General features: G+C 61.2%; 1 protein-coding gene across 3 annotated transcripts in view; it reads right to left on the bottom strand.

Moving 5' to 3' along the window:
* CFAP74 (cilia and flagella associated protein 74) overlaps positions 1-17,317 on the bottom strand; it is a 64,182-nt gene that overhangs the window by 33,497 nt on the left and 13,368 nt on the right. For all 3 annotated transcript variants that reach the window (XM_049618257.1, XM_049618259.1, XM_049618258.1), the window contains exons 5-16: positions 16,932-17,030; positions 15,186-15,290; positions 9,877-10,050; positions 9,322-9,432; positions 8,840-8,942; positions 7,840-7,997; positions 6,443-6,647; positions 4,897-5,058; positions 4,250-4,423; positions 3,636-3,754; positions 1,148-1,214; positions 686-775 (exon numbers count right to left, since the gene is read on the bottom strand). In XM_049618257.1, the coding sequence (XP_049474214.1) occupies positions 686-775; positions 1,148-1,214; positions 3,636-3,754; positions 4,250-4,423; positions 4,897-5,058; positions 6,443-6,647; positions 7,840-7,997; positions 8,840-8,942; positions 9,322-9,432; positions 9,877-10,050; positions 15,186-15,290; positions 16,932-17,030 (1,567 nt within the window). The remainder of the gene's footprint in view (positions 1-685; positions 776-1,147; positions 1,215-3,635; positions 3,755-4,249; positions 4,424-4,896; positions 5,059-6,442; positions 6,648-7,839; positions 7,998-8,839; positions 8,943-9,321; positions 9,433-9,876; positions 10,051-15,185; positions 15,291-16,931; positions 17,031-17,317) is intronic.

The raw sequence follows: 17,317 nt of genomic DNA, 5'->3' as shown, positions 1-17,317 counted from the left end.
CACTAATGGGACCCCCACTGTCTGCACCTTCATATTCACAGCAACATTATTTACAATAACCAGCCAGTGAGGACAGCCTAAGTGTCTGTCAATGGACGAACGGAAGAAGGTGGGGCATACACACAGTGGAATTAAAAAAAAAGGCAATCTTGCCATTTGTAATAGCACCGATGGACCTTGAGGGCACTGGGCTAGGTGAGATAAGCCAGACAGAGAAAGACAAATCCTGTGTGGCTTCACGCAGGTGTGGAATCAAGCCCATAGACACAGAGAGCAGAGTGGTGGTTGAGGAGGCACGGGGGCGGTTGAGATGGGGAAAGGGGGTCAAAGGGTACAAACTTGAGTTATCGGTTCTGGGGGCGTAACGCACAGCCTGGTGACCACGCTTTAAAAGAGAAATCGAGGGGACACCCCAGAGCTGCTGAGGGGACCAGCATCTCTCGAGATGGGCCCGAGGGTCTCCTGCGACCTGGGCTCTGCACAGCACGGGATTTACGCCCCCCCCCCCCCCCCCCCCGGCATCCCGCTTTCCAGCGTCAATGTGAGCGTTTACCTCCCCAAGAACGGCCTGCGTGCTCCGATCCACCCCTGGGCCGGCCCCAGCCTGACCTGAGCTGTTCGGACCTGGGCCCAGACCCAGGATGCACGGTGCAGCCCCACCCAGCTCAGGCGTCCCTGGACCTACCATACACTTCTTCGTGGAACACTTCAGTGGAACAGAAAATCCACCTGTCTGAGCCAGAAATGAGACGCTTCCTTCCAGATCCTTGTTTATCTAAAAAATAAAACACCCAAGCACCATAACATTTGTAACTTTGCCCAGGGACACGGGCTGTGTCTCTACAACCACGGGCTGGGCCTGGGCCCGTCCGACCACTCTAACACACCCCACTTAGATCCAAGAGCACCTACAGACCCGCCTGCTGGCTACGAACCCTCAGCGCAGGCCCCTAATTGTGACCAATGCCAGGTACGTGCCGCAAGTGCCTGGAGATAAAGCGGCACAGGGGCGTGTGTGACCCCTGCTGAGGCCCTCGCGTCCTTCCCCCGTCATCTGTGTCTGCAGAGACCCCGTTCTACCCACCACCCACTCACGACGGGTGAGAAAAATCCCTGCGCATCATCTGCTTTTGGAACAGACGCTCACCATGGGCTTGAAGGTGACAAGGACTTCGCAGGACATCCCGGCTGACATGGGACCAGGGGGGTCAAAGCTGTAGGCACAACAATCCATGGGGCTCGACATCAGATTGACGGGGGAGGCGCTGTTGGAACTTCCCAACAGCCAGGGCCCCGAGCAGGCACCGAGTGGGACTTCTGGAGCCCTCCCCGCCCATCCTGGGTGTTGTGCCCCAGTGCCCAGGCCCCAGGAGACACTCGAATAACATCTGAATGTGTGCGGAGTGAGTAAAGGGGCGAGTGAGGCGCGTCCCCAGAGGGAACGGATGCCAGGGGCCAAGCGGCGGCCGCGGTTCCCTGGGGACATGCGATGTCAGGTCTGGAACCAAGGGCCTCGTGTTTTAACACTAGCGTGAGGGCTGGGAGCCAGCTGGGAGCTAGCATGGACCCTGCACACAGCTGGCACCCTCTGAACCCCACTTTCAGTGAAGGAGCCAGGAAAAGAGCCCCCGCTTCACAGGGAGACTCAAAGGCAGTCGGTCTGTCTTGGTCTGGATCCTGGGTGAGGAAAAGCAGCTTCCAGAGAATTGCTAACCTGAGGTGTGTTTTCACAAGGTTGAATTTTACCTAAGGTGCTTGGATTAGAAATACGCAAGCTAAAAATTTAATGTAATTGCTTTCCCCTGCCTGGTAATGACCCCACATACCAGGCAGAAGAAATCCAAAACTTCTCCAGGGGGGAGGGAAGCTTTTGGATACTATATCACAGAGACTCCAGGGGACGGAGCCCCCCCTGGTGAGAAGACGGGGATCCCAGGTTGGAAAGGACACGTGTAAGCCAGCCACACACATGCAGACGGCAGGGCCAAACTCCAAGAGCCTCAGATAAGAGAATGGTTGAATGGAGACTTTCAAAGATGTCATGTTAAAATTATCAGAGATGGTGGGGTGCCTGGGGGCTCAGTCGGTTAAGCGTCCAACTTCGGCTCAGGTCATGATCTCACGGTCCATGGGTTTGAGCCCCTGTGTTGGGCTCTGTGCTGACAGCTCAGAGCCTGGAGCCTGCTTTGGATTCTGTCTCCCTGTCTCTCTGCCCCTCCCCTGCTCACACTCTGTCTCTCAAAAATAAACGTAAAAAAAGTTAAAGACAAACAAAATTATCAAAGATGGAAATAGAGAATCACAGAGGTGACAAAGGAAGAAGACAGTGTCCGGTGGCTGCTGACCTGAGGCAGAGTGCAGGCTTCCAGAAACAAGAAGTATGGCCACTGAAATACGAGGCTCTTGGAGACACAAAGAGAGAAGGGCCAGTGGGGTGTTGCATTCGAGAAAATACTGCAGCACACACTTCAGGGGTGGAGGACAGGGTGGGGCTGAGAAACGTGTAGGCTTTTTCAGAGGTCCGAATCCTCAGTGAGCCCTAAGCCCGTCTAAGCAGATCAACCCGCACTTGACACACCGCGGAGGTGCTGCCGGACCTCAGGGACAAGGGAGCCTGAAGGCAACCACACGGGAAGCCAGACAACGACCCAGGGCTGGGCCTTCCCAGCAGCAGCCACAGAAGCCAGCAGACGGAGGGTGATAAACTCCATGGTGGGGGGGTGGGGGGGAGACAGCCGCCAATCAGACCCCAGCCCGGTCCTGGGGAGGAGTGCTTCAGGACGCCGGGGGGCTGATACCGCGAGTCTGGGCCCCAAGTCCCCCAGAGACCCGCAGATCAACATGAAAAACTAGCAGACCACAAGTAAATCCTGTGCCTCCAGCACGAATGCAAGACAGAATAAGTTAGTGATACACAGGAATTTCTGGCCACGCTCTGCCCACACGCGCCTTTGCAGATAAGCTGGCGGAAAGAGAGAAGGGGGAACAGAGATCCCACGTCTGAGCCACAAGCAGCCCCCGGAAGAGAACAGTGTGTCCCACGGTCAGCGAGTGCGGATCACAGGGAGAGGCCGTGGGGACGGGCGGTGGGGAGCCATCCTGGGCCATCTCGGGCCTGCAGACCCGTCTATAAAAAGCTGGCAGAACCAGAAGAAACCTTCTTAAAACCAAAGGCAAAATGCTACGGAGCAGGAGAAAAGAGAGACACTACAGCAGACACGGCGAGAGACACAAGAACGTGAGAAAAATGAGGAACACTTAAAGCGGGACATGAGCAAGCGTTAAAGGGGCCAGGAAGAAAACGGTAGACGGGGCCGCCTCTCAAGCACCAGCGGGGCTTCAAAGAAGGAAAACAGAAACGTGGCTACACAGGGGACACGCACACAGTGGGAGGGGACAGTCCTGAAGCAGGACGGCTCGAACCTTCACCCAGAGAAGGCCCAACAACCGCCAGGGACGTCTCACCCAGAGGGGTGGACACCGAGACACTGACCTGGAAGGAGAGTCATCACGCACACCTGGGCTGGCCTCGGGCCGCGTCAGCACAAGAAGACGGAGCGGCCACCAGAGCGAGCGCCAGGCGGGCGTGAAGGCCGAGGACGGCGCACCCGCACCCGCGCCCCGCCGGCTCTCACTCGACGTGGACGAAGTCCCTGAGGTGCTCCTCCACGCCCACCAGCTTGCAGTGGTTGATGGCGTAGGTGGCGTTTATCAGCGTGATCTTCTTCTTGTACACTTTGCCGACGTCGAAGTCCTGGAAAAGTCAGAGGAGTCCTTCGAAGCCGTCGGGGGGAAGGCGCCGTGTGAGCGCCCGGCGGCCTCTCCTCGTGTGCCCCCCGACGGCCAGCGTGTGACCACACGAGGAAGGTCTCGGTGAGGAGCGGAGGAGCGTCCTGATAGGAGACCAGGAACAAGTCCCAAGGTTTCCTGACTCAGGAAGCGCTCCCCTGGGGACGCATGGAGAGTAGGGACAGCGGGGGCAGGAAACGGCTTCCTGGGGACCTCGGACGGTGTGGGCTCTGGGGCCGGCACCCCACTCCGTCTGAAGGACTAGGGCCCGTGTGGCATCCCAGGAGCCCGCCAGCCTCCTCCCCTGCAGAGTCCGGCGGCTGTGACTACGTGCGAGGACCGACCTCCTCACCGTCCCTTTCCAGGGAGGCTGTCCCCCGGGCCGGGTCCCCTTGTGGGGCTGGCGTCTGACCCCTCACAACACTCTCAGCACCAGGCCAGGCGAGTAGCCCCTCCTCACCTTGAAGTGGATGAGCTTGGGTTTGCTATTGAAGGGGCGACCTTTGAACTCGTGCCCGGATGCCACCTGCCTGTGGGTCACCCTGCTGCGCAGCTGCTCCATGGTGCGTGCCAGGATGTCCTTGTCCATCTTTGTCCCGCCCACGGGCTTCCTGTCCACCTCCTCTTTGGGCACCTGGGTTTCCACAGAAACAGCGTCGCGCTCGAGGGCAAGCCCGGGCCCAGCGAGGCGATCCGCTCCAGGTGGCCTAGGGCAGCCGGGGGCCGCAGAAGTTAGTGGCACGGCGTCAGGGCCCAGAGCGGCCGGGGCAGGGGCAGCGCGACCGCCCGGCAGGCCCGGCAGGCCTGAGCGAGGCTGGCGGTCCTCACTTCAGAGGAAAAGGAAAGAGGGACGAGCAGGCACGTCCAGGATCCCGTTGGATTTGTGGGAAGTGACGGCAGAGGCGGGAGGTTTCTAGATTTTTCAATTAGGCCAAGAGAAAGGTTTGAAATGTTTAACCGGAGCCATGTTTTCTCAGGCAGCACAAATAAAGGTGCCTCCCTGAGGGACACGGTGGGGAAGGGGCTCTGTCTGCGGCCTTGACTCCAGATCAGCCGGCGTCGGGGCTGCTATCCAACTTCTTGGAATTGAGGGCAGGAAGCGCTTACCTGGTTCGGCTTATAGTCTTCCTTCCAGAGCCCGGGGATCTCCGGCTCGGCCAGCGTGTCATGTTCCCAGGTGATGTTCCCCGAGTCCCCCTGGACGCACTCATAGGAGATGGCTTCCAGTAACTGAGAGGTTCTGGGGGGTGAGACCGCTCCGCTGTCCTGCTGTTGGGGAGAGAAATTCATAGCTAATCACAGAAGACAAGGGACTCTACAGATCAGCGAGAGAAGAACATAGCCGCCATCACAAGACCCTCGGGCACATGGCTACGGACAACCTGGCTCTTCTACGGGTTCTTTTCCTCTTTACCTGGAGACTAGAACACGGTCTGTTTCGTAACCCTTTCCCATTTCAAATATAAGTAACTTCAGACACATCATTACATATTTTTCTCCAATACTCACAAAAGAGTCCACAGAACATGGATTTACGGGCCTACTACAATCTTCTTCACCATCCTCAGTTTCGTGTTATTTCTAATTTTTGCTTATATAAACCACGCCCTGGAAAAGCCTTCCCTCCGGAGGACACGGGTTCTGGGACTGGGCTTCAGAGGGGACGGCGTGGGGCCTCCCTCTAGGGAGCATCAGCCGTAGACGGAGGGGGATGTGGCTGCGATGTGTGGAGAGCTCCCGGGGAAGCAGACTGGGTGCTGACACGGAGAAACACAGGACACCTAGTGTGGACGGCAGGGCAGGCGGCTGGGCGGGCCAGGGAGGAGGTGGCAGGGGTGACGGCCCAGAGGGGTAGACTCCACAGTGGCGGGCAGGGACCGGGCAGAGACCGAAAACACGCCTGGGAACAGAGTGAAGAGCCCGCAGAGGCCCCGGGGAGCCGGCGACCCGCACCTTCAGGTTTCGAGGTGCACGGGGCAGGAGTGGGAGTGCTGAACTGGGCTCAGGAGGGGTCCTGATGTCCCTGCCCCTCACTCCTGGAGACAGGTATGGGTCACCAGCCCCGGGGGTGGGGTGGGGGTGCTGGCCTGGAGCCGGCCCTCAGGAGGATGACACATGAGCGGCGAGGGGGTACAGGACGTGGAAGCGGCTGGTCTCTGGGGGGTGTTGAGAGCATCTGGTGCCAGGGTGGTGACAGGCATGTGCACAGAGAGCCCCGTGGCCCGGGACTGGCCTGTGCTCACTGCCTGTCTTTTTGTCTAGGGACAGGTAAGGCGGCCTGAGCCACTCTTGTTGCAGAGGACGCTACGGGCTTCCGCACCTGCAGTGGAGTCCGCAGAGGCGGATCCTGTGGCAGATGAGCCACCAGAGACCTGGGTCTTGGCCCCTTGTACCTGCGCCGTCACCTGGGAAAGGACAGCTCCCAGGTGGACGCCGTGTGGCCCGCCATCTTGCGTGCCGCAGAGAGGAGCCGTGGGGAGGCCCGAGCGCGTCCCCCGCCGCGGGGCTCCCGGGGAGCAGGGAGGCCGGAAGACAGCCTGGTGCAGGCCACACGGTTTCGGCTGAGGGGTCTTAGCCGGGGATGGTCACACAATGTCTCGAGGCCCAACCACGTCCCCGGGGACTTGTGACCAGACAGGGGCCTCTGGCTCACCAGCAGGTTGCGGGGAAGGGCCACCGTGCCCCTGTCCTCGCAGACGTCCGCGATGTAGCCCCACGTCTCATCTCTCAGGGTCAGCCGGCCCGTGGCTCTGGTGGGAGAAGACTGCCTCTTCCTCCTGGTTTCTTCCGCAGCCTCTTCTTTCAGAATCCGACCTATGATCTCCTGCTTTCTGAGCTTCTGCTGCTCCTCGAAGGCGCTGTGGGAAAACGCCGTGTGGAACCAGGGGAGGTGAGTTGCGAGCTGCCTTTGGGGCCCCTCCCTCGGGAGGTGCCGCCCCGCTGGGCTCAGGGCTGCCGGGAGCTGATTCTGGCCGGGCCCCCTGGCTCCCAAGGGAGCAGACAGATGAGGCCCAGGAAGGCTGCCAGGCCGGAGACCCGGGCCTTGAAATTCCTGCCCCGCCCGGGCCCCACAGCAAACCTGACCCCACAGGACGTGCCTTTTACTCCAGGTTTCCAGGCTGGCAGCCGGGCACTCCAGCGAGGCACAAACCACGGCCTCACTAGGGCTCGAGGCCATTCACTCACGTGCTCATTCATTCCTTCACTCATTCATTTCTTCACTCATTCCAACTCTGTCCCTGGCTCTTCCTACGTGCCCGGCCTGCGCCAGACGAAGGCACGGGTGGAGCCGCCCCTGGGAGCCCCTAGCAGGATGACTGATGGCACAGCTCCTGTGGTGACAGCCAGAGCACTGTGACTCCCTGGCAGGAGATGCTGTCCCCAGGGAGAGGACCAGGAGGCCACACCCGGGTACGCACCAATCGTGCCTGTGAAGGGGGTGTGGTGGTGGGGGGGGGAGAAGGGATGTGCCCTTCAGGAGGTGGGCAGGACCAGAACGCGGACCTCTGGATCTCAGGAAGCCCACGCCTGCGGGGGGTGTGGGGGCGGGAGGCAGGACAGAGTGTGGCCTGGAGAGCTGTGTACTGGGACCTTGCAGGGCTGAGGGGGGTTCTCAGGGTGAATGACGAGGGTGCAGGGCATACTGAGAAGGCAGCACCGAGTGCCCTTTGGAGGAAATCGGAAAGCGAAGCCCATGAGGGCGTGAAGGGTGAGCCCAGACCCCCCACGGCCCCCCGCGGAGGGGCCTGGAGAGCCCGGAGACACAGAGAGTGAGCTGCGTCGGGGGCTTGGGGCAGCTCCTGAGAAACCAGGAAGCCAGGCCAGGAGCCTGAGGGGGGCCACGCTAGAGGTGATGGGGGTCGAAAGGTCTGTGCTCTGAGGCCCACGGGAGGCCTCACCTGTTGGGGTCTGAGGAGCAGAGTGTGGAGGGAGGGCTGGAGCCCCCATCTGGGGAGAAGCCCAGGGAGGAAAGCAGCTTGGCTAATTGTGAGGGACAGGCCTCCCTCGGCCCAGGCGGGCACCTCCCCCAGGAAGTCACCTCGCACTCACCGGTTCTGGGCTTCCAGCTCCTGGCGCTGGCGTTGATGGAAAAGGTGTCTGAAAGCGTCCCCACCTTGGGCCAGAATCATCTCCTTCTGGGCCCGGGCCTTCTGCTCAGCCAGCTCTGCCTTGGCCTGGCCCCATGCTTGAAATTTCCGGAGTGTTTCCTTGGGAACAGAGAAAAGTGAGGGTATACCACTGGCACATGCACACGCGTGTGCACACATGTGCGCACACACACACACACACACACACACACACACACGGCAGCTCTCTGTTGAGCCGGTGACGTTAACTCAGCCCTGAGATGCCAGAGCACAGGTTTGCAGAGCCCCACCCTTGCCTGGTCCCGCCCATCCACCAACCACCTGTCCTTAAAATCCTCAGGGGCTTCCCGCCCCCCGAGCTGGCTGTCGTCCACAGCACTGCAGGCCTGGTGCCTCGCCTCTGCCCCCTTGCCATGCTGGGCTCCCCTCCAGGAGGCCTGCTCGCTCTTGCCTCTGAGCCTTTGCAAATGCTGTTCCCCTCTCCACTCTCCAGGCCTAACTGCCACACCCTTGGGCCCCAGGGGGATATCACTTCCTCCAACAGGACCCTGGACCCCTGCACATGGCCTCGCTGCGCCCCGGTCCCCCTGGAGACCTGCCACGGCTCCTCCCGTGGACCAGGCCCCAGGAGGACAGGCCTGCGCTGATTTCTTCCTGCCCGGCGGGGCACCTGGCTAGTGCCAGCACGGGCCCAGGGGCAACAGACCTGTGGGGGGAGGCTCTGTAACCCCCAGGAAGCAACTGAGTGGCGAGTCTGAGGACACGGGACTCCCGTCCCAAGGGGCAGGGAAGCCAGATGACAGGGCAGGGCAGGCTGAGGGGTCGAGGTGTGGACCCCCGCCTGGAACGAAACACGCCTGCCTGGAGGGCTCCTGTAGGACTGCGTGGGGCCCGAGCGTGTCAAGCTGTCCCTCCTGGAGTGCGATGTGCCCCGAGGGCAAGGGTGGACACAGGTCGCCTACCCTGTTGGCACTGATACTGTTCTTCAAAGCCAGCACGGCGTCCATGCGCCTCTTCACGTGCTCCTGGGACCCCATCTCCTTCTCCCTCTCCTGCTCGCGGATTCTGGAAGAAGGCACGTTTTTTAACCACAGGTACCGGGGCACGTTGACTTGCGGTTACAGAACTGCACGGTGGTCACGTCCGTCAAGGAAATAATTAAACGTGACCACATTAAAGACACACGGAAAGCGTTATGTTGAACGTCAATTTCTAGGGAACACTGAAACAGGCTTCTCTGGACAGGCCCCTGGCAACTCACCGCAGGTCCTTTTCTGAACACAAGCAGGAAGTCAGCTCGAAACTAAAAATACAGCTTTATTATGTTCTGACAGTAGGGTAATGATTTAATAATAAAATCGGGGACAGTAAAACAAAAACAAGATTCTTGTATTTCTTATATTTCTCCTCCAGGGTATCAATGGGGGGAGTCTGAGGACGCTACCTTCCCAGGGAAGCCTTCAGGAACTTCACCGCGATCTTGTGATTCTTCTTGGCATCTTCCACCAGCTTCTGGTGCCTGAGCCTGTGCTCCTTCTGCAGGTGCATGGCCTTCCTGCGGTGGCGGGGGACAGTGGGAACGGAAACTCATGGAGCACCGGCTCTTGAGGGAACAGGTGACCCTGAGAGCCAGGCCGGCGGCACCTGTGCCCAGGGCGAGAGCGCTGCCGGTGTCCAGGGGCTTGGCTCCCATAGAAGCGGCAGGGAAAGCTGGCAATGGGCCGGATGGGGTGAGCAGGGGGAGGGGTGGGGAGGACCCCGGACGAGGACTGGGAGGGAAGGAGATGGGGACCGCACCAGGGGAGCCGGAGCGGGCCTGTGACGCACCTGCGGGCGCTGTTCTGCCCTGCTCAGCAGCCTGGCCAAACAGGAGGCCCTGGGCAGGGGCTGCGCCCGGGGACCCGCGGGGTCAGGACTCTGGCCAGGGGCTCAGGCGGGGCCACAGAGGAGCTGGCTCTGGAGAAGGGCTGAGGCCCCCCAGCAGGTCCTGGCCACCCACCTGACCCTCAGCAGCCGGTTCCTCTCGGCCTTCTTCAGGGCCTCCTCCTCGCGGTGCAGCTGCTCGGCCGCGTGCACCCGGAGGCCCTTCCTGGCAGCCGCTTCCTCCTCTTGGGCAGACGCTTGGACGTCCTCAAGCTGTCCCTTCTGGATCGCAATGTGCCACATGGCGCTCCTTCAAACAAGAGGCACTTTTGTTTGTGTCGGCAAAGGCCACACCCTCTGAGGAGCGTCCATTCCAGGGGGTCCGGGAGGGCCTGGCCACGCAGTTCTGACGACCACCAGTCAAGGGCGGCTCCTCCTCCTGGAAGCCCTCTGGGCCTGCAGCCGCAGGGTGTCCACGGCTGGCCCGAGGACCGGTGTGGCACTCTGAAATAGGCCGGGGACACAGGTGGGAGATGCCGCCTTTGAAAGAGGCTCCCTGTGGCACGGCAGCGAGAGACAGGGCCGGGGCGGGGGGGCAGCACAGGACACGGAGGGGAAGTGGGCTGCTGCCATATGAGCACCCTGTGTGATCTACAGGAGGGGTGTCTGGGCGCGGACAGGCGGCGGGAACGTCTGACCGTGGCTGATGGATTGCTGGCCCCCAGGCCTGAAAAAGATGGCGATTTGACTGAAGTCCCACTTTCTCTGAATAAAGAGAAGGTGACGGTGGAAGGAAGATCAGAGGCACAGAGGTGCTGCTGGCCTAGAGGATGGGGCAGGGGCGTGGGCCCAGGAAGGAGGGCACGTCTGGGGGCTGGAGGACGCCGGAAAGAGGTTCTCCCTAGAAAAGAAGGCAGTCCTGCCAGCCCCTTGGTTTTAGCCCAGTGAGATCTGTGTGGGCATCACCTTCGGGGACGCGAGGTCCGCGTGTGCCGCCTGCCGCAGCGCCGGAAGGAAGGTCAGCAAAGGCTCTCGGCCGGGCCCCTGCGGCAGACACCCTGCCCCGGGCGTGGCCGGGCCCCTGCACGGAGCCTGCGGTGCGAGGCTGCCCGTGGCCTTTGGCTTTGCTGCTGGACCCAGGTGAGACAGAAGCTCGAGTCCAGGGACGCAGGGACCGCGTGACACGGGCCACCCGTCCCGAACTTCACGTTTGGCTGATCGTCTGCCTCCCGTTACCACGAAGACAGAGGCTCCCCGGACACGGCTTTTCACTTGTTCTATTCACCGGCGAGCCCTAAATGCTTCGAACGGAGTGTGGCCTACAGCAGGTCCTCAACTACCGTTTGTTGAATGAGTGAGCGGCACTACCTGAGCCACGGAGCCACAGATTCAGGCGTCCCGCCTGCACCCCAGTGCACACGAGCCCCCTGGAGGGGCCCGCCTCGCCTGCCCACCCCTCCACCTCCTCGGAGTCCCTGGCTGAAGGGGGCTTCTGCCCAGCGTGTGGTCGGCAGCGACACAGGAGGGCCTGAAGGCGCGTCATCCCTGAGAGCAGAGTCCCAAGAATGTGCGTCCGGGGGCACCGCTTGTGGAGGCACAGATCCGCGGAGACCCCGCGGCGGCGCTCGTGGTGTGGCTGGTGGCCCAGGGGCTGGTGGCGGGACTTCCCGGGATGGGCCCAGAGCATGAGGACGTCAGGACCCCACTTGAGAGAAGGCTCCTGTCGATGAGGCCGATGGGCCAGCCACGCGGACCCGCCCGCTCCGGGGCTGCGCTGGCCTCAATCCGCTGAGCGCCCTGTCCGCCCGCAGCAGACAGCAGGCCGCGCCCCACTCTGGCACACACGCCCCTCAGGACCCAGGCGGGCGCGGCGATCTGTGCTCCTGGGAATGGTCACTTCCTCTGCGCACAGGGCTTCCTTCTCCACCCGTGTTCTTGTCACCTGCTGCGATTCTCTGCGGGGCTAGAGTCGCTCAGCTCATCTTGCGTTGCCGTGACGTCCACACGATGACATTTTACAGCGGAAGCGCAGAGGCGCGAGGAACACTCAGTGTACCGCCCCCCCCCCCCCCCCAGGCGCCGCGCGCAGCAGCCGGTTTTGCTGGGGGAAGGGCCTATGTGAGACTCAGTATGAGGCGGCCAGTCCTCAGGATGACAGCCCATGACCCCGCCTCCTGCACGCACGCCGTGGAGCAGGCCGCGCCCACCAGGTCTCAGGGTTGATCCAAATGCGGCAGAGGTGATGGGATGTCACTTCCGAGAGGACACTGGGGCTTTTGCTCACCCCTGGGGGCTCAGTGTCCCTTGTCAGCAGCCCCAGGAGAGGCCTGCGGGGGGTCGATCTGAGCGAGCTTGGAAGCTGATCCTCCGTCCAACCCAGCGAACCTCCACACGATGCCGTCTTGACTGACATCTCAACCGTAACCTCCCGGGAGATCTCGAGCCAGAACCCCAGCTACGCTGCTCCTAGGTTCCCGGCCATCCAGGGACGGGGAGGTAATGATGCTTGCCGTGTTAAACCCTGGATGCACCTGGGACTCCCGCTACATAAAAACGCAGACGCGGGGCACGTGGGTGGCTCAGTCGGTGAAGCGTCTGACTTCAGCTCAGGTCATGATCTCACAGTCCGTGAGTTCGAGCCCCACGTCGGGCTCTGTGCTGACAGCTCAGAGCCTGGAGCCCGCTTCGGATTCTGTGTCTCCCTCTGTCTCTGCCCCTCACCCACTCACACTCTATCTCTCTCTCTCAAAAATAAATAAAAACATTAAAAAAAAAAAAACCGCAGACACGCCCAGACTCCTGCTACGTAAAAATGTGGATGTGGGGGCGCCTGGGTGGCTCAGGTCATCTCAGGGCTGCGGGGGTCGAGGCTCATGTCGGGTTCCGTGCTGAGTGTGGAACCTGCCAAAGATACTCTCTCTCCCTCTGCCCCCCTCTCCTGCTTGCTTGCTCTCTCTCTCTAAAATAAAATAATTACAAAAAACTCGGATGCACCCGGACTTCCGCTCCACACAAGACCACAGATGCAACTGGGAGCCGTTGTGTGGACTGGAGAAACCAGGTGCCGGGTAAACAGGTATGGTTCTGCACATTTAAAACATGTTTTTAAAATGTTTATTTATTTTTGAGAGAGAGACAGAACGCAAGCAGGAGAGGGGCAGAGAGAATCCCCAGCAGGCTCCACGCTGTCAATGCAGAGCCCGATGCGGGGCTCAGACTCACGAACCATGAGATCATGACCTGAGCAGAAATTAAGTCAGTCACTCCACCAACTGAGCCACCAGGTGCCCCGGCACACTGAACACATTTAATAGGAAGGGACAGAGTGTGTCAGCGGTCCCCAGTGGTCCCCTGGGGCAGGGCTGCTGACTGAGGAGAGGCACAAGGGAAGGTCTGGGATACATTTTCTCGTGTGTAAATTAGACTCAGGGAAAGCTGATTAACAAGGCAGCAAATGACAGTCCGGCAGCAGCCAGGCCCACGTGAGCAGCGGCCGGCGGGCAGGCTGCTGGGGTCAGGCCGCAGGAGGAGGGTCCCAGGGCGATCGCTGGAAGGGTCGGCGACTGGCTACACGTGGGGACCGGGGAAACCAGTGAAAACGTTGAGGGTAGCGACAGGCAGGCCGGTCACTGCCACAGGAAGGAGGTGCAGACACGGCGGGGGAGGGTGGGGACGAGCCTGCAGTTCTGTTGGAGCTGGTTTCAAGACAGGGACACACACAGACGTGCACGGGTTTGCTGTCCCCGCCTGCTGCAAGGGCCTGGGAGCAGCAAGGTCCTCGCGGCCACGGGCATCAGCGGCGCCCAGCTCTAGACCTCCAAACCCCACACCTCAGTTACAAACGAGGCTGAGTCCAGAGCTGGGGCGGGAGGATGAATCGGGGGGCGTGGAACGTGTCCTGGTGCCCGAGAGCACTCCAAGAGTGTCAGGGACAGGGACGTGTCAAAGGGCCTAGGAGCCAGATTGAAAGAGGCCCGCTCACCGACTTGGGAGGACCGGAGGGTCAAGGCGAATAATGACGGAAGTGACCGTATGCCGCTGACTAAAACAGAAATCAGAGTCTACGCCGATAAGCAAACGGATGTGGAGAAGAGACGCTGTTCTTCACACCAGAAGGCCGGCCCGCGGCCGTGGAAGGAGCGCGGACTTAGAGCGTCTTTGGGGGCCGTCATCGCCATCGCCGTCGCCATCATGATTGGTGCAGGCGAGAAACACCACTCAATTCAGACACCAGCGCCCGCAAGGGGGCGAGGACAGGATCCCAGAGCCTCTGAGCGTCCACCACACGTTACGGATTCATTTCCAAAGGTGTCGCGCTGCGTGGAGAACCCCGGCAGGCACCACCTCGACCCAGCCACCAAAGTCCCCCCACCGGAAACGGACGGGTCGCCATCATGCGCCTCGTTGAGAGGCCCCCCCAGAAGGACATGGCGTCACTCGGGGGTATTCCAGCCAACAGTCACAAGGAAGCATCACGCAAAGACAACTTAAGGGGCCTTCACTGGCCCATAATCTTCAAAATGTGGAGGCCACGAGTGTCATGGAAGGGTGAGGGGTCTTCCCGGCTGGAGACGGGATAACCCCCTGCAACCCCCAAGTGGGACCCTCTTGCCGTAAAGGATGTCACTAGGACGGCTGGGGCCAAGGGGGCTCGGGGTGTTTTGCGCCGTCAAACAAGGGCCACATAAACGTCCATCGTCCTCCCACGCTCACTCACAGATGGCCCTACCATCCCGGCCACCTCTCTGTCCTCCCGCCTCCCCACTAGATTATGCTAAAGCACCACAGGACCCAGGGCTGGACTGTGCCTAACTTAAAGGAGGGCTGGGTTAGAGACGGATTCCTGTCCCCACCCCCCGCTCCCCGAGAGTCCCTGTGGTCGGGAGGGGCAGGGGACAGCTGTGGTTTTTCCAGCAGCGGGTGGCCTGCCGCCAATGCCCTGTCCTGGCCCTCTGTGCCTTCCTGCACGTTTCCCAGAGGCTGCCCGGCCAGCGTCTGGGGGAGGGGGCCGCTGTGGGGGGGGGGAAGCAGGGCACGAGGGACGCCAGGAATCTGATCCCCTCCTAAACCCCCTTTCTTGCGGCAGCTAGCTAGAGGCAATGCTGCTGTTTACGACCCAAACCCAAGCACCAGTGTCTTTGCTGGGGGTTGCTTCTAGAAAGGTTGTGAAACAGTGAAACACTGTTTAAACACGGTGCTGGTGGTTCTCCGGAAGCAGGAAGCAGGAAAGAGGGGAAAGGAAAAGAAGCAGGTGTCATAGTTCTCAGAAACGCAAACAAACATGGAGAAAGTGGGAAACATTTCAAAAAACGTGAAGTCTTATCCTTTCAATGATTTCATTTAACGGGCTCCGTTCCCACTCCTAGGCAGCTTAAAAGTCGCACGCAAACCACGCGGGCCGCGTCCTGCCTGTGCGCAGGGAGCCCCCCTCCGCCCCCAACTCACTCGCTCTTCAGCAACGCGGCTCTGAGCTGGGACTGCAGGGCTCTCTCGTCGTCCAGCTCCGTGCACAGGCGTCTGGACACCGCCTGGAGGCGGCCCACGGAGGCACTGCTGAGGCACGGGGGCAGAGGGGCAGGGGGGCAGGGGAGTGGGGGGGCGGGGAGGTGGCGTCAGCCTGGCTCCCAGAGAAAGCCCCCGGTGGCCACTATCCCACTGAGGCCTTCAGCTGGCCTCTTCATTTTCAAGAGAGAAATCTGTCTACACCGGCCAGCAGGGAAGGCCTTCAAGAACAGCTGCCCCGTGCCTACTTCTGGCTGCTTGGCCAGGCACAGAACCCGCTAGAGCACCTGCCCTGGCCACACCGGTGCCCACTTCCCTCCCGGGGTCAGGGAGCCGGATCCCCTGGTTCCAGCCTGTCCGAGTTGCGGGCCCATTCAGATCAGGGAAGGATCCTGCACACTCGCCCGACTGGAAGCAGTCAGGCGGCCAAAACGCCCCTGGAAGACTCTAGGTAGGGAGTCCACTCTGCACCCTCTTCTGTCCTGGGCTGTGGCCGGCTCAGTGCACCGCCCAGGCACCCGACCGCTCAGGCACGTTCTGAGATAATCACAGATTATCACAGATGATCACGGGGTGGCCAGTGGGGCTGTGTGGAAATAGCCTTGGGTGACAGAGACCTCAGGGCCGGTGTGTGCATACCACGGATCAGGACCCCACACGTGTACGGCTGGGGAGTGGGTTTCCAGCAGCTGGTGTGGCCCTCATTTCTCAACATCCAGCCTGCTGTGTCCCATAGAATCAGGTGGATTTTAAAGTCCTACAAAAGAGCCTGTCTCTGCCTGCAGGGGGCTGGGCTGCAGGCCTCACGACGCTGCTGCTGGGTGAACGGTCTGGCACCTTGTCCTGTCTGTCCTGTGACCCCCAGGACTCCAGCCTCCAGGAGGCCCTCTGCCCTCCTGGGGCCAGTGGGGCCTGGCGCTCGTCCCTTCCTGGCAGCAAGTGGGGCAGCTACATTCAGATTCTGGCTCAGAGCGCCAGGACCAACGTCCCACCGTGTCCCCGCTCAGCAGCGTGACCCCGGGCAGCTCACTTAGTGTCCCTGGGTCCCTCAAAGGGCTGCTGTGAGACCGATAGGGCCTGAAGTGCATGGACGCCACCTGGCTCACCTGTGGATACCAGCCCCGGGCGCGGGGAGCTCCAAGCAGATGTGTCCACGTGAGGTAGCCGCGCAGGCCTCTGACCCCCTGCCTGTCCTGTCCCCTCATCTGGGTAGTGGCACTACCTGGCTGGTCGATCGAGACAAAGCCAGTCCTGATGTTTCTTCCCCTAAGCTCATTGGTGTCCCTGCCCTGTCCCCACAGAGTGGCCTCTCTTTTTGGGCACTTCTACGGCTTTGCACATCCTCACCGCCAGAATGTTCCTTCCTAGTCACTGCAGGCAAGTTGTTTTTCTCACTCAGGTTCCAGCCTGGAGGCAACTCCTCAGGAAGCCTCCCTGGCCACCTGCCTCAAAGTGACCACCTCTCCTGACCTCACGGCCACCAGCTCTCTTGTCCTTGTGACCACCTGTCTCTTTCCGTATTGGGGTGCATCTGTTCCCCACCCTGGAGGGTGGCCAGTCTGCTTCCTCGTGCACCTGAAGGCAGCAGGTGTTAGTACAGATGACGAGTCGGGTGACCGGACGCCTTCTGCTGCGGCACTGGGGGCCCCCGCCACCCGCCCCGCTCGGCGCCCGGGGCGCACGACCTACGTGTTGTTGGCCTCTCTCCCTGCAGCCACCTCGGCCGCCACGCTCGCCTGCTGCTTGGCGATGAGCTCCATCCTCTGGCGGCAAGCACGCAGCTCTCCTCTGCAGGGAAGTCAGAATCCGGATAAGCGGTTCTCTGGGATCGAGTCTCTCTGCACGCTCTCCCTCAGGAGCCTCGGACGGAAACCCATCTTCCTTCAGCTCCCCTAACCCAGGCCAGGGGCGCAGTTATATGTCCCCCCTCGTCTAGGGCAGGGGTCGCGGTCATCGGTCCCCCCTCACCCAGGCCAGGGGCCGCGGTTATATGTCCCCCCTCGTCCAGGGCAGGGGTCGTGGTCATCGGTCCCCCCTCACCCAGGCCAGGGGCCACGGCTATATGTCCCCCCTCG

This window comes from Panthera uncia (assembly GCF_023721935.1).
Source record: "Panthera uncia isolate 11264 chromosome C1 unlocalized genomic scaffold, Puncia_PCG_1.0 HiC_scaffold_4, whole genome shotgun sequence".
NCBI lineage: Eukaryota > Metazoa > Chordata > Mammalia > Carnivora > Felidae > Panthera > Panthera uncia.
This window is presented reverse-complemented; position numbering and strand designations above follow the sequence as displayed.